Here is a 24,415-nt window from a genome sequence, read left to right on the forward strand (position 1 = left end):
AAACTGAATTAAGCTAAGCACATGTGAAATCCTAGAGGAAAACCTGGTTCAGTGTGCTTTCCACCAGACACTTGGAGATTAATTCACCTTTCAGCAGGATAACCTACCAAGAAGACGGTGAATGTTCCTGAGTGGCTGAATTACAGTTTTGACTTAAATCTGCTTAAGTCCATGGCAAGAACTGAAAATGGTTGTCTAGCACAGATCAACCAATTGGAGAGCTTCATGAATTTTGTAAATAACAGGCAAATGTTGTACAATTGAGGTGTGCAAACCTCTTGGAGACTTATACAGACTCACAGCTGTAATTGCTAATAAAGTTGCTTCTACAAAGTATTGACTCTGGTATGAATACTTATGTAAATTATATATTTCATTTTCAATACATCTGCAAAAATTTCTAAAAACATGTTTTAATTTTGTCATTATGGGGTATTGTATGTAGATGGGTGAGAATATATTAATCAATGTTGAATTTAGGCTGTAACAATGTGGAGTAAGTCAAGGAGTATGAATATTTGAATGCACTGTATGTCCATGCAAAACATTACATGTATACCATTACTTACCTACCAAACACTCAATGTAAAATAAATGCACTTCTAAATGTAATTTAACTAACATTTAATCATCTTGAATATTGACCACAGGCCGATAGTTTTACACTTTCATGCCATGCCTGTGAAGGGTAATGGGGCTTTGTTTGTTGTGCATTTTGTTTCCTTGGAGTCCTTATTTTGATCACAAGGTGGCGCCAGTTTGTAATTCGTGGTCACAGCGTCAATGTTTTTGCAATATTACAATTCCAGGTTGCCATAGGACAAAAATAAAACAATAACACCATGCGGGTGTGCAGTACATTTGCATTAAATTCCAAGTGGAAAATTACCACACAAAGAAAACAATGTGCCTAAGTGCTATTCAATCTTACAGAAAAATGAATTGCTGTCGAATTTTGGGGAGTGCAGGTGGTGTCGGAATCGTGCAGAAGACCCATAAGCGGTCAGGGTGTTGGAGTGTGGGCAGGCGTGGCAATGGGCTGGGCCAGGCGCACTCAACGATGAAAAACAGCGGGGATATACAGCAGGCGGCCGCGGTATAGGAAGACAACGGAATAACCTAGGGCTATAAACATCGTTGCATTTTAATTATAGCAGATTCTGTTGTTTGGGTTTTAAGTCCTAAGGCAGAGGGTGTGACGCGCATCCACAAAAGAAAATCCGCAGAGAATGCACTGAGGTAAGAACAGACATAACCAGCTATCAGAAGTTTTTTATTTTATGTAAATTCGTTTTTTGTCATTAAAGCTATCAACATATTCGTGACCATCCATTGGGCGATACACCATTGAAATGTAGTCCATTGATCCTTTGCTAGTAGTGTGATGCATGCCATAACATTAATTTGACAATGACCAGTATCAGATGTTGAAAATAAAATCGTTTCTAACCGTAAAGTAATAACATTTATAATTCCCTATAATAATCTAATTCTAAGAGGTAGCTGCTTCACCGTTTCCTCACAACTTTGCAGCCTATACATTTTTATTGGTCTGCTAATCATCACCAGCAAGCTGTTTTGCGGCAGCAAACATGGAGGCAGTCTTACGGTTTATAGGCATTATTAATCAGAATTCTATCATGTGTATTTATTTCGATAGAAGAAATACGTTTCTCTTGGCTCTATACGAATTACATGGTTTTGTTTGTATTTTCTGATATGCGCGGCACAGTGCTCTTATTTTCAAACGTTAAATCGCATAATATGATTTGGATTATATCACCAGAAGGACCGTCTTGCATGGATGCATTATTATTTATTTTTTTGATTGGTTACTCGCTTTTAATTATGCAGATTGGGGTTTCTATAGATAGGCAGGCTATAATGGATTCGTGATGAACAGAAGTGGCCCCCTCCGCCTCACACGTACCGTCTGGGTACCCCCCATAACAGGCTCCTGCTCTATAGCTTGGCATATTACGTGTGCATGGCCATTAGTTTAGATCTGCCTACCAGGCTAGGTCGAAACTCTACAGGTTAAGACAATGATGACCGTCACAAATCTGGGACCAGCGCTGTTGCTAACTAGCATAGCTGGACCCATTGTTGCAAAGAGTCATGGGATATTAGAATACCGTTGTCGTAACCTTTGTCATCTTCAACCAAGCTGCCAGGCAGGGCTGAAAAATCAGTCGCGCAGTGGGTGCTACCTTGGTGCTGATGTTGCAGCGCTGCTCGTCTGGTTGCTAGGCAGCCATTCAGGGGCCATGGGGCGGCGGCACCATGAGGGATGCAGGGATGCTGTCATGAAGGAACTGAACAAAATAGGAAGGCTTGGCCTATTTTTTTTCAGGAGACATTTGAATCGTAATTTACCACCCCAAAAGCATTGTTTTGAATGGATGGAAAATTGTGTTGAATAGAAGCTTTAGTCATCCTAGTCAAGTGGCTTCATGCATGTTTATGTTCATCAAGCATATCTTATAATTAGCAATTGCTTGAATCAGCTATTATACATTTTACATTTTAGTAATTTAGCAGACGCTCTTATCCAGAGCGACTTACAGTAGTGAATGCATACATTTCATTAAAAAAAAATATTCTCCGTAAATCACATCATCGTTAGGGTAACTTGGGAGAAAATACCTCCTTTAATGGAAATGTCTATTTTCTGACAGAAAAAACTATGTTTCTTAATATATACTGTTGAAGTCGGAAGTTTACATACACCTAGGTTGGAGTCATTAAAACTCGTTTTTCAAACTCCACAAATTTCTTGTTAACAAACTATAGTTTTGGCAAGTCGGTTAGGAAAGATACTTTGTGCATGACACAAGTAATTTTTCCAACAATTGTTTACAGACAGATTATTTCACTTCACTTATTATTTCACTCTATCACAATTCCAGTGGGTCAGAAGTTTACATACACTAAGTTGACTGTGCCTTTAAACAGCTTGGAAAATTCCAGAAAATTATGTCATGGCTTTAGAAGCTTCTGATAATTGACTAATTTACATAATTTGAGTCAATTGGAGGTGTACCTGAGGATGTATTTCAAGGCCTACTGTCAAACTCAGTGCCTCTTTGCTTGACATCATGGGAAAATGAAAAGAAATCAGCCAAGACCTCAGACAAAAAATTGTAGACCTCCACAAGTCTGGTTCATCCTTGGGAGCAATTTCCAAACGCCTGAAGGTACCATGTTCATCTGTACAAACAATAATACGCAAGTATAAACACCATGGGACCATGCAGCCGTCATACCGCTCAGGAAGGAGACGCATTCTGTCTCCTAGAGATGAATGTACTTTGGTGCGAAAAGTGCAAATCAATCCCAGAACTACAGCAAAGGACCTTGTGAAGATGCTGGAGGAAACAGGTACAAAAGTATCTATATCCACAGTAAAACGAGTCCTATATCAACATAACCTGAAAGGCCGCTCAGCAAGGAAGAAGCCGTTGCTCCAAAACCGCCATAAAATAAGCCAGACTACGGTTTGCAACTGCACACAGGGACAAAGATCGTACTTTTCGGAGAAAACACTACTTCCTCTTCAACCCACCTAATGGTTGAAGAGGAAGTGAGAGGGATGCTGGAGGGGAGGAGAGGGGATACATTGCTGTCTGGAGAGAAAATATCATGATGAAAATGCATTCTCAAGATCACAGTTCATCAGTGGAACTTTCAAGCCGCTTATCTATTTCTCATTGACGTTTCTATTGTTGTGAAGATTACAATTTCGTATTTCATTCCAGTTAACTTCCTTCATACGATGTGTTGTTCTCACCTAGATAATGCGTGACAGCCAAAGGATCAGAAGTCTGCCCAGCCATAATTTATTATGTTCAGTTTATTGACGTCATTGTCGATAACTATAAACGAAAACCATAGCATCCTTTCAGAATAGGCCTGCTCCAATCCTGGGGCATGTTTTGCGTGTCTAGATGGTGGTGTTTGGACAGATTCTATCCAATGAAAGATTATTGAATGCAGCTTATACAGCAGAACATGAAACCATTTACCCCTGGTCACGATCATGTTATATAATGTATTATCAGTCCGATCACAAATTAATGTGTCTCTTTGTCTTTCCTGTGCGTCTGTTCCTTTAACAACACACCCATGCTATTAAATGATCTGAATAAATCATGAGGACCAGTGCACAGAAGAAGAGACTACTGATATTATACAAGGGTTCATTTAAAATGTTAACTGCCCTCCCATTACTGCCCAAGAGGGACTTTGATTTTAAAAATCTGATAATCTTTAATAAATGAATAGTCCAAATTGCATTACCTCATTATGTCCATAAATATGCAGGAAGATATTAAGACTGAGTTTCCTGCTATTTTTAGAACTTGAAATGAGAGGGTGTTTAGATCTAAAGTTCCAATGACGAAGATAATGTTCACCAATATAGCTTATTTTAAATTAGTTAGGTGTGACAACTGCTGAGTTAAAAGCGGGTTAGCATGGGTAAACAAGACAGAATCAATGCTGACTTTTTCCAAAGTAGGTACATAATTAGTTTGTGTCCATTAACTGCAATTTCCCTCATTAACCTAATGAAAGCCTGGCCAGAGAAATCAATTTGGGATTACTTGTGTTTATTTTTTTATTTAACCTTTATTTAAATAGGCACGTTAGTTAAGAACGAATTCTTATTTACAATGACGGCCTACACCGGCCAAACCCTAACGATGCTGGACAATTTTGCACCACCCTATGGGACTCCCAATCACAACCGGCTGTAATACAGCCTGGATTCGAACCAGGGTCTGTAGGGACGCCTCTAGCACTGCGATGCAGTGCCTTAGACCGCTGTGCCACGTGGGAGCCCTCATTATACTCCTATTCACCCCCTAGTTCCTCTAACTGCATCTCATGCTCTCAGTCAGGAGAAAGACTCGGCTGCCATATCAGGAACATTAGCATGTAATGCATATGGACATTGAATGTGGTTTCCACATGTCCAGCTCATAATTTGGACTGGCAGAGAGGCTCACCATAAACAGCAGCAATGGGAGGTGAGTGAACTGAGGGCATAGGGTTCGCCTGTCAGAGCTCCCCTCTCTTTCCTCTGGGTTTTCTTGGAGCTCAGGTGAAGAGGCTTGCCCAGCTCTAATAGCAGTATCGAATTCATGGATACTCTCACTGCTCTCAGGGCAGGTCTACCGGTTTTGACTAGCAGAAGAGACTTTCGTAGCAGGTTAGGAAAATTTACGTGGCAGGTTAGGAGGATTAGCGTGGCAGGTTAGGAGGATTAGCGTGGCAGGTTAGGAGAATTAGGTTAGGGTTAGGTAAAATGTTAAAATTGTTCCTGACGCGACTTGAACATATCTAGCTACAACCAGGCCTGCCCTGAGAACGGTCTTGGTTTTCACTAATGCAATGTTGTGCTCTAATAGTGGGGAAGGAGAAGGAGGTAGAAATGGGTATAGACTACTAAAGCCCGACCTCTGTGACATCCTAGTCATTATAGTCCTCCCTGGAGAGAGAGAGAGCTGCTCTCTATCTGCTACTCTCCTCTCAGCAGCTGTGCCCACTTGTAGTGACTCTCACACAAAGAACCAGACAGTTTTGACACACTCACAGGCTGTGTGCCAAATGGCACCCTTTTCCCTATATGGTATAGCCTTATGGGCCCTGGTCAACTGTAGTGCACTATATAGGGAATATGGTGCCATTTGGTTTGCAGACACTCATCCCAGCATGAACTGGGACCTACCAGGGCAGAGGCAGCAGAATGGAGACTGTTTATATCAAGACAGAAATAGGAATGGATGTAAAGCTTAGGTAAGTAAATAAGTAGCCTACATTAAAACAGGTGACAAATCCACCTGAATGTGGTGATACAGTTCACATAATTGTGCTTTTGCTGTGATATTGTGAATGTAAGAACCAGAAAATAGTAGCTTGGTGTTGGTGTCTGTGTACCAAGGCACATTCAATACAATTTCAATCAATCACATTTATTTTATAAAGCCATTTTTACATCAGTAGTTGTCACAATGTGCTTATACAGATACCTGTCCTAAAACCCCAACGAGCAAGCAATGCAGATGTAGAAGCACAGTGGCTTGGAATAACTTCCTAGAAAGGCAGGACCCTAGGAATGAACCGGATTCCAGTTTGTACCACCACAGAATAAAATAATTTCAATGAAAGGTGGGCAGCAGTTTATCCATATTATTATCTGTCCTCCACTGTGGTTCATAGAAGTATAGGCCTGGTAGGTAGGAGTGACTTGGTTGTAAGTGTTTGGGGGTAGAGTAAATGCATTAGAGGAGGAGTTAGGAGTGCATTTAGATACTTGAATGTTTACAGATTATGGTTAAAAACTGTTTACGAGCTTAGGAAACCATACCAACTCAAAGTACATCCTGAAATTCACAATTTAATATTAAAAGGGATAGTTCAAACAAAATATTAATTTATGTAATTTGTATTTTTGTAATTTGTAAACGAACATACTCTACATTAGTTTGGTTAACTATACATTTACCATCACTGATGTCCCTGCAGTTGGTGTAGGCTAATTGTATATTTCATCACTATGTTTGCCTGTTCTTCAGATGTTTACACTACCAGGGCAGAATATTTTTATGTGATGTTGTGAGCTATATGTGGCTAATCTGAGCAGTTCAGTTTTAAATTTGTGTCAGCACAGGAGAGAGGGTGTGACGTGTTAAAGGTCTAATCTGCTTTTAGCAGAAATGTGTGTGTGTGTGTGTGTGTGTGTGTGTGTGTGTGTGTGTGTGTGTGTGTGTGTGTGTGTGTGTGTGTGTGTGTGTGTGTGTGTGTGTGTGTGCGTGAGTGCTTGTAAGTGTGTGTGTTTACTGGGTGAAGGTTGGTTGGCTCTTTTTGAAAACCTTTCCGGTAATTCTTTACTGGTTCTCCAATTACTGGTCATCTATGATTGAGTGGACTTCCTGCTGGCAGGCGTTGTAATGCTGCTGTCTGAGCTCTTACTGCTAATGCTGCATTTCTCCACTCCCCACTGGTTCCGCTAGCCTATGGCACACACAGGCTTTACTCTGTGGAATAGCTCATCCCTAGTGTGGGGTGGGAGGAAGGCTTCTGTGTTTGTGTCTATGTTGACGTTTAAAGCTGGAATCCTTAATGGTGAAACAGCCATCCGTTTGTGATATTAAAACAACAAATTTACAGCAAACAACGAACACAGTTTTTTCCCCTCTGACATCATTGCACGCACGATAGAAGAGCAGAATATGTACTGCAATGTTGTTTTACCATGCTGCCGGACGATCCTCAGCTAGGCAACAAAATCAATGACAACAGTGGTGGGGGCCAGTGGCGCTGTTTCCCCCTACTGCAGACTCCATCTTTAAGGCTAATGATTGGTAACTACAGCAGCTTAGACGACATTAAAATAAAATGTATTACAATATATGCATGCACTGTATTAATTGTGCATTGCATTTTGCATTAAATTAAGTTCTTCACAAAAAGCTAAATGTATCTCTTTGAAACTGCAATTCATTTTATTTTCCCTCTCCTCTCTCCCCAGCTCTTCCCACTCATCGTCCTGTGGCACCCCCTTGTGAGCAGTAGAAGATGAGCACCTCGCCCAACCCTAAGGGCACGCCTGTGCAGTGGAGCCCCATTGATGGGGCCCCTAGTGATAGGGTCCCCGAGGCCCTGGTGTCTCCACAACACTCCACACCCGGCTCCTCTGAGCCCCAACACAAGAAACGGGTCTCCAGCCTCCTGCAGAGCCCGGTGAGTACACTCACTGTGTGTATGTTCTTGTGTGTGCGTCCAGTTGGCTTGGGTCTATGTGTGAGTGTGCAAACACGTCTGTGTCTCTCTGTGTGTGTATATACACATACTGTATGTGTGTGGGAGACTTTTCAAGAGTCTTAAAAGAGACCCTCTTGATACACACAGGGACCTGTGTGTATCAGCAGCGTTACAGTTCTTGACACAAAACAGTACGCCTGGCACTTACTACCATAACCAGTTCAAGACACTTAAATCTTTTGTCTTGCCCATTCACCCTCTGAATGGCACACACACACAATACATGTCTCTGTTGTCTCAATGCTTAACAATCCTTCTTTAACTTGTCTCCTCCCCTTCATCTACACTGATTGAAGTGGATTTAACAAGTGACATCAATAAGGGATCATAGCTTTCACCTGGATTCACCTGGTCAGTCTATGTTAGGGCTCTCCAACCCTGTTCCTGGAGAGCTACCGTCCTGTAGCTTTTCACTCCAACCATAATCTAGCACACCAATTTCTAATAATCAAGCAACTAGCCTGCACCGTTCTGAGTGTTTTAGCTCTCAGGCTAATTGTGGGTGTATTTTAACTACCATGTTAATAGCTTGTTCTGTGTGTGTTCATGTGCGTGTGCATGCTGCGTGCGTGCTGCGTGCGTGCTGGGTGTATGTGTATGTGTGTCCGTGTATATGTCTGTGTGTCCGGGTGTGTGTGTGTGTGTGTGTGTGTGTGTGGTGTGTGTGTGTGTGTGTGTGTGTGTGTGTGTGTGTGTGTGTGTCCGTCTGTGTGTGTGTGTCCGTGGGTGTGTGTGTGTGTGTGTAGTCTTTCCGGGAGGAGCTGGATGTTCTGATCCAGGAACAGATGAAGAAGGGAGGCAGCAGCTCTAACCTCTGGGCTCTGAGGCAGATAGCTGACTACATGGCCTCTCAAGGCTCCCCTGCCGCCTTATCTACCTCCCCCTCCAGTACAGGTAATGTGTAGGTACACACACACACACACACACACACACACACACACACACACACACACACACACACACACACACACACACACACACACACACACACACACACACACACTCAGAAATAAACACGCACGCATAAACAAACATATTCACAGATGTACAGGTTCAAATACACGTCTAATACACGTCTAACACCAAGACACAGACAAGTAAATCACCTGACCAAAAGATTAACAAACAAACACACAAGATAATGTTCTCTGATCTGCTATTAACTCCTCTCTACTTTCATTCTTTCCCTGTGTAGGCATGACGATGGTGACGCCCATCAATGACCTGCATGGCTCGGAGCCCAGCAGCATGGTGAAGGGAGAGAGGCTGATGCGCTGTAAACTGGCCAGTGTCCACCGCCTTCTGGACCTCTACGGCTGGGCCCAGCTCAGCCACACCTGCCTCACCGTGAGTAGACCTGCCTGGCTGAAACACTCTTTTGGTCTGTCTTTCATTCTTTTGCTTTGTTCTTTTAGATCCCTATTTTGACAATGCAAAAAATCACTACTGTCAAAAGAGATGGTTTTAGTAACATAATTACCATTACAATATCCATGAGGGTAAAATTGTATGCAGGTTTTGAACATTTGAAGCAGATACTTGACTATGCACTTATGAAACTCATTTTGAAAGGACATCACAGCTTTTTTGTCACTCCTTAACTTTCTCTCTCTCTTTGTGCTTTCTATTTTTACATTTGGCCTCATTCTCTCTCTGTTTGTTTTTCTACCCATCCCTTCCTTATCTCTATCCCCTTCTCTGTTTGTAAAGTTTGATATCTGACAGAGTTGTGTGTGTGTGTGTGTGTGTGTTGTCTCCTGTCAGCTGCGTGTCAGTAAGGAACAGGAGCACTTCCTGGTTCCGCCCAATGGCTTGGCCTATGGTGAGGTCACTGCCTCTAGCCTGGTGAGTTCACTACTGATGTCGAAGATTTTTTATAGCTAACCCAAGATAGACCAGAGTCTGTCGTTTCCAATGGGAGCAAATGAATCATAGTGGGCAGAACAAGCAAGGAGGTGGGCAGAGCGTTCAAGCATTTATTTGCATATTTCCATTAGGGAACACCTACTCTGTGAAGTGTGTGTGTACAATAACTCAATTTGCCCTTGCACTCCTTGTAAACAATGCCATTTTTTAAAGCTTTGGCAAAGAGTAAAGTCTACAAAACACAGTCCACTCTGTTACAGATAGTTTTGGAAACAGGAAATTGTATAGAGATCAAATGTTTCATCAATGAGAAAATTAGCAGAATGTCTGCCAATATCCGTCTCGCTCCATCTTCTCCCACTGCCGGCCACTGGGCTTCCTCTCATAACCATATTTGGTGGTGAGTGGAAACACCAACCGGATGCTTCACATTTATACCACTGGTGAAATATCTGTCTCATTGTTCTAACTGTGCTAACGATGTGCCACAGTCACAAGGAAAACTAATGATGTCCACTTCATTGGAAAACAAATATTCTGTGATAAGTGTGCTGCTTGTTAACCCTGAACCATATTTGATATTGTATGATAAAACATAAGCTGATTTGTTTCTGGTTGACACAGATAAGTACTAATTATTCAGTCAACTTATTAAATAATGCTTTTGCTCACCTCAGTAACAGAATGTCTTCATCAAGCGACCTTTTTTGGTTTGCTTTACATTATAATAAAAATGGAAATATGCACTGTAATTGGACAGTAATAGGCATTACATAAATATATACAGGTGCTAGTTTTGTCAGGAACAACTAAGTATCCAAACAAGTGTAAAAACCAAATAGAACTGACCTCAGTGCTGCTGCTGGTGGTGTTGATGCGTTGTTGTCTCCTCCCAGGTGAAGGTGAACATCCTGGGGGAGGTGGTGGAGAGGGGCAGCACCCCCTTGGGGGTAGACCTGGGTTCCTTCAGCCTTCACTCAGCCATTTACTCCACCCGGCCAGACGTACGCTGTCTGATGCATCTCCACACCCCCGCCACTACCGCTGTGAGTCACACACACACACACACACACACACACACACACACACACACACACACACACACACACACACACACACACACACACACCCACACACACACACACACACACACACACACACACACACACACACACACACACACACACACACTGGGGCTGGGGCTGGGGCACTGCCAGGGGGACAGGGCACACAGACAGAGGGACAAACATGGCACACTCACAACAATCATTGTTGCACATTTGTAATTAGTTTAGAATGTATTTTTCTAATGGAGTGGAGTCCTAGGACTCACACGGTAGTAGTACTCCTGCACTTGAGATTTGGAGGTGTGGCTCAGTTGGTAGAGCATGGAACTTGCAACACAAGGGTTGTGGGTTCAATTCCCACGGGGGGACAAGTACGAAAAATGTATCCACTCACTACTGTAAGTCGCTCTGGATAAATGACTAAAATGTACAATAATAATAGGTATAATATAACAATGTATTAGATGACAATATAAGATTAGGCGCCGATGACAAAACTTGTCATGAAAAACCCTGCTAAATCCTACAGAATGTGACTTATAGTTGTCTGTGTGTGCAGGTGTCAGCCATGAAGTGTGGCCTCCTGCCGTTGTCCCATGAGGCTTTGCTGGTGGGTGAGGTAGCGTACTACGACTACAACAGGTTGATGGAGAACGAGGAGGACAGAGTGGAGCTCCAGAAGAGCCTGGGGCCCACCTGTAAGGTGAGGACATTACGGCAGAACAAGGGGTTAATGGGACGTGCTTGTAATTTAGTTCTCATACTGCTCATTTGCTGCTTGAGACAAATATCTCCAATAATAGGGAAAACACAAGTTCAATTCACAATATTTTTTGTGAAACCATAAGAATTGCGATGACAGGGTCGAAGAAGCAACCCCACACATGAATGATCTCACGATGCTTTACTGTTGGCATGACACAGGACTGATGGTAGCGCTCACCTTGTCTTCTCCGGACAAGCTTTTTTCCAGATGCCCCAAACAATCGTAAAGGGGATTCATCAAAGAAAATGACTTTACCCCAGTCCTCAGCAGTCCAATCCCTGTACCTTTTGCAGAATATCAGTCTGTCCCTGATGTTTTTCCTGGAGAGAAGTGGCTTCTTTGCTGCCCTTCTTGACACCAGGCCATCCTCCAAAAGTATTCGCCACACTGTGCATGCAGATGCACTCACACCTGCCTGCTGCCCTTCCTGAGCAAGCTCTTTACTGGTGGTGCCCCGATCCCGCAGCTGAATCAACTTTAGAAGACGTCCTGGCGCTTGCTGGACTTTTTTGGGCGCCCTGAAGCCTTATTCACAACAATTGAACCGCTCTCCTTGAAGTTCTTGATGATCCGATAAATGGTTGATTTAGGTGCAATCTTACTGGCAGCAATATCCTTGCCTGTGAAGCCCTTTTTGTGCAAAGCAATGATGACGGCACATGTTTCCTTGCAGATAACCATGGTTGACAGAGGAAGAACAATGATTCCAAGCACCACCCTCCTTTTGAAGCTTCCAGTCTGTTATTCGAACTCAATCAGCATGACAGAGTGATCTCCAGCCTTGTCCTCGTCAGCACTCACACCTGTGTTAACGAGAGAATCACTGACATGATGTCAGCTGGTCCTTTTGTGGCAGGGCTGAAATGCAGTGGAAATATTTTTTGGGGATTCAGTTCATTTGCATGGCAAAGAGGGACTTTGCAATTAATTGCAATTCATCTGATCACTCTTCATAACATTCTGGAGTATATGCAAATTTCCATAATACAAACTGCAGCAGACTTTGTGAAAATTAATATTTGTGTCATTCTCAAAACTTTTGGCCAGGACTATATGTACTCTGAGGTAAAAGAGGGTTACACTATAAGTGTTTTTTCACTTGCTGAAGTCTATCTTTATTCCTAGGTGCTGGTGCTTCGAAACCATGGTATCGTGGCCCTGGGGGAGTCAGTGGAAGAGGCTTTCTACACCATCTACCACATCCAGGCTGCCTGTCAGATCCAGGTACAGAGACACACATACTGACATCCATCCAGCCTGCTCCATGCTGCCAAAGGCTTGGGGCACAACTCTGACTGCCCCATTGAGAGAGAGTGAGAGAACTCCCACACTCATAGCTCAGTGACTGTGTGTGTGCACGAGAGAGAGAGACAAAGAGAGCTAAAGAGCGAGAGAGAGCAAGATACAGAGAGAGAGAGAGAGAGAGAGAGAGAGAGAGAGAGAGAGAGAGAGGACTGCCAGAATGTTAGCTCGTTGACTTTGTGTATATGTGTAAGAGAGAGAGTGATAGCATTCACATGAACAGCTTTGGCAGTTTCACGTCTGAATGCTTGTCCTTGCCTTAGTACCCTTGTACTTTGACTGTCGTATGTGCAGTACTGTAACTGTACCGCGTGTCAAACCCAAGGCATAACACACTGCTGCAATCTTGTGATATGCTGACAGGTGTCAGCATTGTGCAGCGCTGGAGGGGAGCAGAACCTGATCATGCTGGACCGCTCCATCCACAAACCCATTTCTGCAGGCACCGTGGGCTGGGCCGGGTCTACCTTCGGCCCCCTGACCAAGAGTCGACTCGGGGAGCACGAGTTTGAGGCTCTCATGAGGACCCTGGACAACCTGGTGAGATCACAACACATAACCAAATGTACAATGCTGCAAGCATTCTCAATGTAGTGGAATGATTTACAATGCTGCAAATATTCTCAAAGTAGTGTAATGGGGACAGTCATTATGAATAGGGCAGGTATAATGTTCTTTAGGACGTGCACTAAAATAGATATTCTCACCCCCTACCTTAATGAATTAACATCCACCATAAACAGTACTTAGAAAATGCTGAAAATAGCAGTGGTCCAGACACAGGTCTAACCTACTTTAAACTTCAGGGTGTGGATCATATGGATCACTTGTACCCCTGGACATTGGACATTGACAATACATCAGTCAGCCACACAGTACTGGACATGACAGGGGACATTACACATAAACCTCCCTCTCCCCACCCTCCAGGGTTACCGTACCGGCTACGCCTACCGCTGCCCCGTGCTGCTGGAGCGCTCTCGGACACGGAGAGAGGTGGAGGTACCCGCCACAGTCCACTCCTTCCAGTTTGAGGAGGAGGGGGTGCACCCGTTACCCCGCCTGCACCCCTACGCCCAGCGGCAGCAACAGGCGAAGACACGCTGGCTCAACACCCCCAACTCCTACCTGAGGGTAAACCAGGACCAAGCCAGCCCCGGACACCAGCACACCACAGTAAGTACCTGAGAGCTAGACAAGCCCCGGACACCAGCACACCACAGTAAATACCTGAGAGCTAGACAAGCCCCGGACACCAGCACACCACAGTAAGTACCTGAGAGCTAGACAAGCCCCGGACACCAGCACACCACAGTAAGTACCTGAGAGCTAGACAAGCCCCGGACACCAGCACACCACAGTAAGTACCTGAGAGCTAGACAAGCCCCGGACACCAGCACACCACAGTAAGTACCTGAGAGCTAGACAAGCCCCGGACACCAGCACACCACAGTAAGTACCTGAGAGCTAGACAAGCCCTGGACACCAGCACACCACAGTAAGTACCTGAGAGCTAGACAAGCCCTGGACACCAGCACACCACAGTAAGTACATGAGAGCTAGACAAGCCCTGGACACCAGCACACCACAGTAAGTACCTGAGAGCTAGACAAGCCCCGGACACCAGCACACCACAGTAAGTACCTGAGAGCTAGACAAGCCCCGGACACCAGCACACCACAGTAAGTACCTGAGAGCTAGGCCAGCCCTGGCCACCAGTACATCACAGTAAGGAGGGCCTTAGTAGAGTGGGGGACTAGCGGCCTGTCCAGGGGTGTACTTGCACATCAAGCTGCCTCTCAATACAGAAACAGGAGATAGGCTACTGCCCTATGGGCCGGTCTAGCTTGGACAAGGCTTTCTTTCTTACTTAGTTTCAGAGGGGGACTGGGGAGGAGCCTAGGAGGTAATACATAGACTAGTACCACTACCTCCTTTGTGCCCATTCTCAATCTCTGTTGTCAAATCAATGTTCATTCCAACATTTATGCTAACTGGTATGGAAACTACACTGAACAAAAACATAAACACAACATGTATAAATAAAATGAAAGATCCCAGACATTTTCCATACGTACAAAATGCTTATTTTGTACACAAATTAGTTTATGTCCCTCTTAGTGAGCATTTCTTCTTTGCCAAGATAATCCATCCCCCTGACAGGTGTGGCATATCAAGAAGCTGATTAAACAGCATGATCATTACACAGGTGCACCTTGTGCTAGGGACAATAAAAGGCCACTCTAAAATGTTTTGTTTTGTCACACAACACAATGCCACAGATGTCTTAAATTTTGAGGGAGCGTGCAATTGGCATGCTGACTGCAGGAGTGCCCACCTGTCACGCCCTGACCTGAGAGAGATGGTTTATTTCTCTATTTTGTTAGGTCAGGGTGTGGGGTGGGCAGTCTATGTGTTATATTTCTATGTTGTCTTTTTCTTTGATTGGCCTAGTATGATTTCCAATCAGAGGCATCTGTCTATCCTTGTCTCTGATTGGGAATCATACTTAGGCAGCCCTTTTTCCCTTCTTCAGTGTGGGATCTTGTTTTTGTACAGCTCAGTAAGCCTGCAGAACGTGACATTTGTTTTTCCTTTGTTTGTTCTGAGTTTAATAAAAAATAGAAATATGAACACGTACCACGCTGCACCTTGCTCTACTCATTACGACGATCGTCACAGAAGATCCCACCACAATAAGACCAAGCAGCGTGGTATGGACCAGTGGACATGGGAAGAGATTCTGGACAGGAAAGGACCCTGGAGTCAGGCTGGGGAGTATCGCCGTCCTAAAGAGGAGATTGAGGCAGCGAAAGCGGAACGGCGACATTACGAGGAGCTAGCACAACGACGGAAGCCCGAGAGGCATCCCCCCCAAAAACACAGTTCTACGCACTGTGTCGCAAGTGCGCCTGCACAGCCCAGTTCGTCCTGTGCCAGCGCCCCGCCCTTGCCGGACTAAAGTAAGCATCTAGCCAGGACGGGTTGTGCCAGCCCTAAGCTCCAGACCTCCAGTGCGCCTCCACGGCCCAGTATACCCTGTGCCTGCTCTGTGCACCCGGTCTCCAGTGCGTCTCCCCAGTCCGGTGAGACCTGTTCCGGCTCCACGTAAGAAGCCTTCAGTGATGATCCATGGTCCGAAGCCTCCAGTGATGATCCATGGCCCGGAGCCTGTAGTGATGATCCATGACAAGAAGCCTGTAGGGATGATCCATGGTCCGGAGCCTGTAGGGATGATCCATGGCACAAAGCCTCCAGTGGTGATCCATGGCGCGGAGCCTGCAGTGATGATCCATGGCATGGAGCCTGCAGCGACGGTCCCCGGTCCGGAACCTCCTGAGACGGCCTACAGTCCGGAACCTCCGGCGGCGGTCTGCAGCCCAGAGCCTCCGGCGGCGGCCTGCAGTACAGAGCCTCCAGCGATGATCTACGGTCCGGTTCCTCCTCCTCCGATCCACTGTCCGGTGGCACGAAAGCGGAGGGATCAGTGGGCGGAGCAGGGGCTACACCCCGAACCGGAGCCGCCACCATGGGTAGATGCCCACCTGGACCCTCCCCTATAGGTTCAGGTTTGCGGCCGGGAGTCTGCACCTTTGGGGGGGGGGGGGGGGGTACTGTCACGCCCTGACCTGAGAGAGACGGTTTATTTCTCTATTTTGTTAGGTCACCACCAGAGCTTTTGCCAGAGAATTTAATGTTAATTTAACTATCATAAGCCGCCACCAATGTCGTTTGGCAGTACGTCCAACCGCCCTCGCAACCGCAGACCACATGTAACCACGCCAATCCAGGACCTCCAATTCCAGCTTCTTCACCTGCGGTATTGTCTGAGACCAACCACCCGGACAGCTGATGAAACTGTGGGTTTGCACAACCAAATAATTTCTGCACAAACTGTCAGAAACCGCCTCAGGGAAGCATATCTGCATGTGCTCATCGTCCTCACTAGGGTCTTGACCTGACTGTAGTTCGGCGTCGTAACCGATTTCAGTGGACAAATCCTCACCTTCGATGGGCATTGGCAGGCTGGAGAAATGTACTCTTCACAGATTAATCCCAGTTTCAACTGCACCAGCCAGATGGCAGACAGCATGTATGGTGTCATGTGGGCGAAGGGTTTGCTGATGTCAATGTTGTGAACAGAGTACCCCATGGTGGTGGTGGGGTTATGGTATGGGCAGGCCTAAGCTACGGACAACGAATGCAATTGCATTTTATCGATGGCAATTTGAATGCACAGAGATGCCATGGCGAGATCCTGAGGCCCATTGTCGTGCCATTCATCCACTGCCATCACCTCATTTTTCAGCTTGATAATGCATGGATCCATGTTGCAAGGATCTGTACACAATTCCCGGAAGCTTAAAATGTCCAGTTCTTCCATGGTCTGCATACTCACAGACATGTCACCCATTGAGCATGTTTGAAATGCTCTGGATCGACGTGTACGACAGTGGGACAACATTCCACAGGCCACAATCAACAGCCTGATCAACGTTATGCGAAGGAGATGCATAAGGCAAATGGTGGTTACACCAGATACTGACTGTTTTTCTGATCCACACCCCTAACATTTTTGGGGGGGTATCTGTGACCAACAGATGCATAGCTGTATTCCCAGTCATGTGAAATTCATAGACTAGGACCTAATGAATTTATTTGAACTGACTGATTTCCTTATAGGAACTGTAACTCAGTGAAATCTTTGAAATTGTTGCATGTTGCTTTTAGATTTTTGTTCAGTGTAATCTAACAGATTTACATTGTTGTTTTTATTTCAAAGATCTATTATATTAGCATTTCCACAAAGGAATATGAATAACAGATGTAGCCTTTAACAGCTATTAAAAGCTATGCATGTGTCACTAATTCATGTGTGCATGAAAAGGAGAGTTATTTAAAAACAGGTTGTTTGCTATAATACTTCAGGAAAGAGATGGCTACAGAGAGCTCCACCAATGGAGTCCTTTCAGACAGAACAATACCAGGCAGGCAGAGACCCTCATACATCAGGCAGGGGAAGGAGACTAGCTCTCCCCTTTCTCTCTCTCCCTCTCTCTCTCCTCCCCTGTACTTCCCGCTCTCTTTCTCTTGTCCTCTGCATTGCAGGGGAAAGCCCAGTGCTGGTGTTGATTACTGCAGTGCTGAGTCTGCCCTCTGGTGGTGGAAAGGAAAGGCACGACAGTGATGTTTCTGTCCATCTGTCTGAGAACACGTGTGATAATAATAACACTGCATAAAGAATGACAACAACAACAACACTGTATTCAAATAATGGTTTAAAAAGATGGCTATGATTTTTAGAGTCAAACAGCCAAGGTTGTTTATATACAATAGAATATCAGGAGGATGTCCTTCAAGAAAGACACTGCCCAGTCAAATGCCATTCTCTCTCTCTCGTATAAGAGAAACTTTAAGAGAAATGTCAAAGAAAATTGTAATTGAAAGCACAAATGTGTTGATGGAGGAAAAGCATTTGAAGCAATGTTTATGGGATGTTTATGGGATGTTTATGGAATGGGTAATGCTGCAGAACTCCTGACCTGTAAAACTGTCATCTCCCCTTCCTTAGTGGCTGAAGACAGAGGAGATGCAACAAGGTAGTGGAGCCATCAAGATTGAGAACTCAAATCAGTTTGTTCCTCTTTTTACCAACCCTCAAGAGGTGCTGGAAACACGAAATAAGGTACTTCTGCCTTAATGCTCTCAGTAAGCCACAATGTCACAGTATGGATATACCACAGGGATCGCATGGTTTGGTTTTGGGTTTTCAGCCTTTCGGGTTGTTGTTGTTGTTGATGTTGTTTATCTCCAGATCAGGCAGCAGAACCGGCAGGACATGAAAACAGCAGGACCCCAGTCCCAAGTACTAGCCGGTGTCATAACGGATGATAGTCTTCCGGTAAGGATCAAGTACTAGGCCTACAGTGCTGTGGTTAATGGCTAGTGCAGGAGAATGTGTAAATGCTTGTTTTTTACGTTTTAATTTGATGTACTGTATTTCTGTCTTTCACGTTAAACTGAGGCCCTGTGTTGGGTTGGGGCCTTCAGGGTGCTGGACCTTTGGGGGCAGGGCCCGGCGACCAAGCTACAGTATATTGTGTGCAAGTAAAGAGAGCTCTATATTATTATTATTATTATTATTATTATTATTGTTATGTAATGAATTCTATGGAGGCTGTGCTGTTGCTGTGTGTATATGTACAGTATGTACTGTATATGTGTAGAAGTACAGTTGAAGTCGGAAGTTTACATACACTTAGGTTGGAGTCATTAAAACTCATTTTTCAACCACTCCACAAATTTCTTGTTAACAGACTATAGTTTTGGCAAGTCGGTTAGGACATCTACTTTGTGCATGACACTAGTCATTTTTCCAACAATTGTTTACAGACAGATTATTTCACTTTTAATTCACTGTATCACAATTCCAGTGGGTCAGAAGTTTACATACACGAAGTTGACTGTGCCTTTAAACAGCTTGGAAAATTCCAGAAAATAATGTCATGGCTTTAGAAGATTCTGATAGGCTAACTGACATCATTTGAGTCGATTGGATGTGTACCTGTGGATGTATTTCAAGGCCTATCTTCAAACTCAGTGCCTCTTTGCTTGACATCATTGGAAAATCAAAAGAAATCAGCCAAGACCTCAGAAAAAAAACTGTAGACCTCCACAAGTCTGGTTCATCCTTGGGAGTAATTTCCAAACGCCTGAAGGTACCACGTTCATCTGTACAAACAATAGTATGCAAGTATAAACACCATGGGACCACGCAGCCATCATACCGCTCAGGAATGAGACGCGTTCTGTCTCCTAGAGATGAATGTACTTTGGTGCGAAAAGTGCAAATCAATCCCAGAACAACAGTAAAGGACCTTGTGAAGATGCTGAAGGAAACGGGTACAAAAGTATCTATATCCACAGTAAAACGAGTCCTATATCGACATAACCTGAAAGGCCACTCAGCAAGGAAGAAGCCACTGCTCCAAATCCGCCATAAAAAAAGCCAGACTACAGTTTGCAACTGCACATGGGGACAAAGATCGTACTTTTTGGAGAAATATCCTCTGGTCTGATGAAACAAAAATAGAACTGTTTGGCCATAATGACCATCGTTATGTTTGGAGGAAAAAGGGGGAGGCTTGCAAGCCGGAGAACACCATCCCAACCGTGAAGCACGGGGGTGGCAGCATCATGTTGTCGGGGTGCTTTGCTGCAGGAGGGACTGGTGCACTTCACAAAATAGATGGCATTATGAGGGAGGGAAACTATGTGGACATATTGAAGCAAAATCTCAAGACATCAGTCAGGAAGTTAAAGCTTGGTCGCAAATGGGTCTTCCAAATGGACAATGACCCCAAGCATACTTCCAAAGTTGTGGCAAAATGGCTTAATGACAACAAAGTCAAGGTATTGGAGTGGTCATCACAAAGCCCTGACCTCAATCCTATAGAAAATTTGTGGGCAGAACTAAAAAAGCGTGTGGGAGCTAGGAGGCCTACAAACCTGACTCAGTTACACCAGCTCTGTCAGTAGGAATGGGCCAAAACTCACCCAACTTATTGTGGGAAGCTTGTGGAAGGCTACCTGAAACGTTTGACCCAAGTTAAACAATTTAAAGGCAATGCTACCAAATACTAATTGAGTGCATGTAAACTTCTGACGCACTGGGAATGTGATGAAAGAATTAAAAGCTGAAATAAATCATTCTCTCTACTATTATTCTGACATTTCACATTCTTAAAATAAAGTGGTGATCCTAACTGACCTAAGACAGGGACGTTTTACTAGGATTCAATGTCAGGAATTGTGAAAAACTGAGTTTAAATGTATTTGGCTAAGGTGTATGAGAACTTCCGACTTCAACTGTATGTGTGTGGTTGTTTACATTTGTTTCCAAACCCATTAAAATTAAATATTATAAAAAATAAATACTGAGGCCCTGTGGTCTTGTCACAAGAGATGTGGTGTTTAACCTGTTGTCTTTGTTAAATAAAATTCCTAACCCAGCTGCAGAAGCTGCTTTGATCCCCTAACCATCCCCACTAATCATCCCACTCCCCTGCTTCTCATTGTATCATTCATTAATTAATTAATTCATTCAACACCTCACCTTCCACCCTGCTGCTCTTCCCCAGGTCCAGAAAAAACTGCACATTGCTGTAAAAATGTGTGCTCTCAGTCAACAATAACAAAGTACAGGTAAACAAATAAATAAGATGGTCAGAGAAGACATGAACCATGAAGACAATTAAACCAATGAGCTCTTCTGGAAGCAAACACAAAGAAGACTTGGAAGATTTAGCAACCTACATCTTTTCTGGGGAGTCATTTTTTGGGTGTTGAAACTGAAATGAGATGGGGAAACCCCTTGGGTCGACAATGATGAACAAAACCACAAAAATTATAATATCCTTCCCTTCTCCTTTTCATCCTAGTCTCCAGACCCAGTAGAACTTGCAAAACTTGAGCCGGAGACCCCCAACCCATTTAACCAGCTGACAGACAAGGAGCTGGAGGAGTACCGCAAGGAGGTGCAGAGGAAAGCAGAAGGTCACACAGATGGTAAGTGCACTGCTACAGATAGAGATCTTAATTTGAACTATATTGTCACAGCAAAATAATCCTTCAGCAATAGAATTTTAACATTTAGTCCATAATGTTGGTTGATCAGTGGTTAGGTTATTACCTGGCTAAAAGTATGCTACATGAAATGTGCAATACTGTTAATGTAACTGTGTTAGTGTGGGTTTTCAGTGAATTTATGTAAATCACAAAGCTCACAAGCTCACAGTGCAGGAAAATTCTCAACAACAAGTGAGTGATCAAATTAAGATCCTATATCTGTACCAGAAGCTATCACTCACTTACACTTTGCATGTGGCTTACACTATCCCTCTCTCCAAATGTTGCCTTAATTACTTACACCTGCTCCTATCTCTCTATACTTGCAGCACTGTAATCTCAGACTGTACAGTTAATGTGTCTTTCTTTATTTCACCTATTCCTAATTCATTCCTAACTCTGCCTCACAACCTGCCTGCTGCTAGAATTAGCTCGATGTACTCCTCACCCCACACTGTCTGTCTGTCTGTCTGTCTGTCTGTCTGTCTGTCTGTCTGTCTGTCTGTCTGTCTGTCTGTCTGTCTGTCTGTCTGTCTGTCTGTCTGTCTGTCTGTCTGTCTGTCTGTCTGTCTGTCTGTCTGTCTGTCTGTCTGTCTGTCTGTCTGTCTGTCTGTCTGTCTGTCTGTCTGTCTGTCTGTGCGTCAGTAGGGGATGAGGTGGAGAACGAGAAGGAGTCTCCCCCAGCTACCTCCCCCACCAACAACCCTCACCCCTGCAATCCTCCACCCTCAGGTGAGACTCGGCCGGGAGTGCTGAACACACTCAGCTGTCTCTGCTTGCTTTGCATACAGGAGAGAAGGACTGCTCAAATTCCTACATGACAATATGCGGGACCCTGTACTGTTGCCTCCACTATGTGCCTCTTCAACTGCTCATTGAGAATGCCTGTTGCGCTGACAGTCACTGAATGTGGGCATCAGTATAGGTGATATGAAATATTTCCTAAAATATTTCAATCCTAAATTGAGATGTGTAACTTGGACTTTTGCATTAAACATGCATTGATATCAATGCATGGAGTAATGTGCATGGAGTTATGTGCATGGATCTCAATTAGAACAATATTATATAAGAATTTCAATGTCTGAGTAACATGGGATTTCAGTTCTGATGATGTGAGGTTTGGTGGTGGTTGTTGTTGTTATTGTTTTTGTAAATGTGCCACATTTCAGTGCTGTCTTGTGACGGCCATCTGTCTCCACACCTACTGTATGTACCCCTCTCCTTCGGTCTCTGTGTTCGTCTTTGTCTATGTTCCTCTGTCTACACTGACTCATAGGGCACCACTCTGGTACTGAGATATTGTTTCAATAGTAAGTACTGAGAAACAAACTGTAAGAAGTTGTTGCACTCTCAAAAGCCAAGCATGTTGGGCACAACTGCAATGACATGTCTGCTGTGTACTGTTCCATGCAGATAACACAAACAAAGTCATTTAATCTGTTTGTGTTTCTTTCTTTGTTTTGTTTTACGCCAATTATCCAATAAGATGAGACTAAGACAGCCTCTACGGCAGTGCAGAACGGGAAAGAAGAGGAGGAGAAGCAGACCGCGGCGGAGCTGGAGAAAGGGATGAAGGCTTTGTCTACCAACGACACTTCTACACCCCCAGCTGTGCCACCCGCTAAACTGCCCAGCAACACCCCTGAGGGATCCCCCTCCAAGTCCCCCTCTAAGAAGAAAAAGAAGTTCAAGGCCCCCTCATTTCTAAAGAAGAGCAAGAAGAAAGAGCAGAAAGAGAAAGCTGAAACTTGAGGGGACATGTAAAATGCTTCTGACACAAACCACTCCATTTCTAGCCACATACACAGAGGCAAACACACTCACTCAAGTTTCCTAAATGTATGGTTCAGTCCCTCTCATCACGTCTTTGTGTCCACTTGCTTCTATCTATACTATCAAACAATTTGTTAAAACATTACTTGTTTTTGCGCATAAGATTTAGAAGTAATTCTAATTCTATGTTTTTTTTGCAGTATTGTTTCTCAACAACTCACAAATGATCATGAAACAATCCACAACAATGCAAAAGGAAATAGAATCAACAACACTCCAACTGAATTATGCACCCCTTATTTATGATGAGAAGTAATGCACTTGACACGTATGCATATAAACCAATGTTGCATTGAAGCATCCTCATAGGCACCCCCTGGTCTTGTCATATTTATTTGTTTTTAATAGTCAGATGAAGGTCACAGGTATGTACAGTAATGCGAGCACAGGTGCAGTGCATGTAGAATTATGCAGGTATAATAATGTGCTCTTTTTGGCAGAAGTCTTGTTCCATTTAAACAGACTATTCAAGTCATAGACAGCAGGGGAAAAAAGAAAATAAATACTTAAAAAATGTAATTCCCAACATTAAACTGGAAGCTATAAATGGCACTAATACCAAGCAAGGATATGATATACGCATTATGGAATAAACTTGTTTCTTGATGTTGCAAACTGAAGCCCAACTAAAAGGCACTAAACATTCCACTTATCCCCAAAATTGTATTTGAAATATGTGTACAAAATACGTCTTTACAGCTGTAATTATTTTTATGATCAGTAGCTGTTATCTAAATGCTGATGTGTGATATCTTTTTTTAATGTATTATTTCATATTAGAATGTAAAGTGTAAATTTCCAAGGTTAAAATGTACCAGTCATTAAATATTAAGTTGATTTCAATCCAGTTTGGTTTGATCTGTTATTTGTTTGTTAACCTAGCAACTGTACTTTACTTGATCATATGAGTCAGGTACAGTAAAGTCCAGTTCTAGTTCTGATACTTAGGGAAAATAATATTCTTAATGTTTGCCGACATATATATATATATATGTATATGTATATGTATATATATATATATATATATATATATATATATATATATATATATATATATATATATATATATATATATATATATATATATTTTTTTTTTTTTGTTAATGCTTCTTGGTGAGATATG

At 43.6% G+C, this 24,415-nt stretch overlaps 1 protein-coding gene across 4 annotated transcripts; it reads left to right on the top strand.

Moving 5' to 3' along the window:
- Positions 1 to 795: 795 nt before the first annotated feature.
- On the top strand, positions 796 to 24,135 carry LOC106580496 (beta-adducin). Of its 4 annotated transcripts, none has more exons than XM_014161635.3 (15): positions 801 to 1,239; positions 7,535 to 7,746; positions 8,574 to 8,721; positions 9,023 to 9,174; positions 9,592 to 9,672; positions 10,590 to 10,739; positions 11,320 to 11,463; positions 12,652 to 12,750; positions 13,192 to 13,368; positions 13,759 to 14,004; positions 18,401 to 18,514; positions 18,644 to 18,730; positions 21,270 to 21,396; positions 22,102 to 22,188; positions 22,946 to 24,135. In XM_014161635.3, exons 2-15 carry the CDS (start codon positions 7,582 to 7,584, stop codon positions 23,209 to 23,211), a joined length of 2,043 nt encoding a protein of 680 aa, XP_014017110.3. In that variant the 5' UTR covers positions 801 to 1,239; positions 7,535 to 7,581; the 3' UTR covers positions 23,212 to 24,135. The 4 variants fall into 4 exon arrangements, with proteins under 4 accessions (XP_082822516.1, XP_014017110.3, XP_014017111.3 ...); XM_014161636.3 differs by having other exon boundaries at positions 22,105 to 22,188; XM_014161637.3 differs by lacking the exon at positions 22,102 to 22,188.
- The last annotated feature ends 280 nt before the right edge of the window (positions 24,136 to 24,415 follow it).

Source organism: Salmo salar, chromosome 20 (genome assembly GCF_965601325.2).
Source record: "Salmo salar chromosome 20, fSalSal1, whole genome shotgun sequence".
Lineage (NCBI taxonomy): Eukaryota > Metazoa > Chordata > Actinopteri > Salmoniformes > Salmonidae > Salmo > Salmo salar.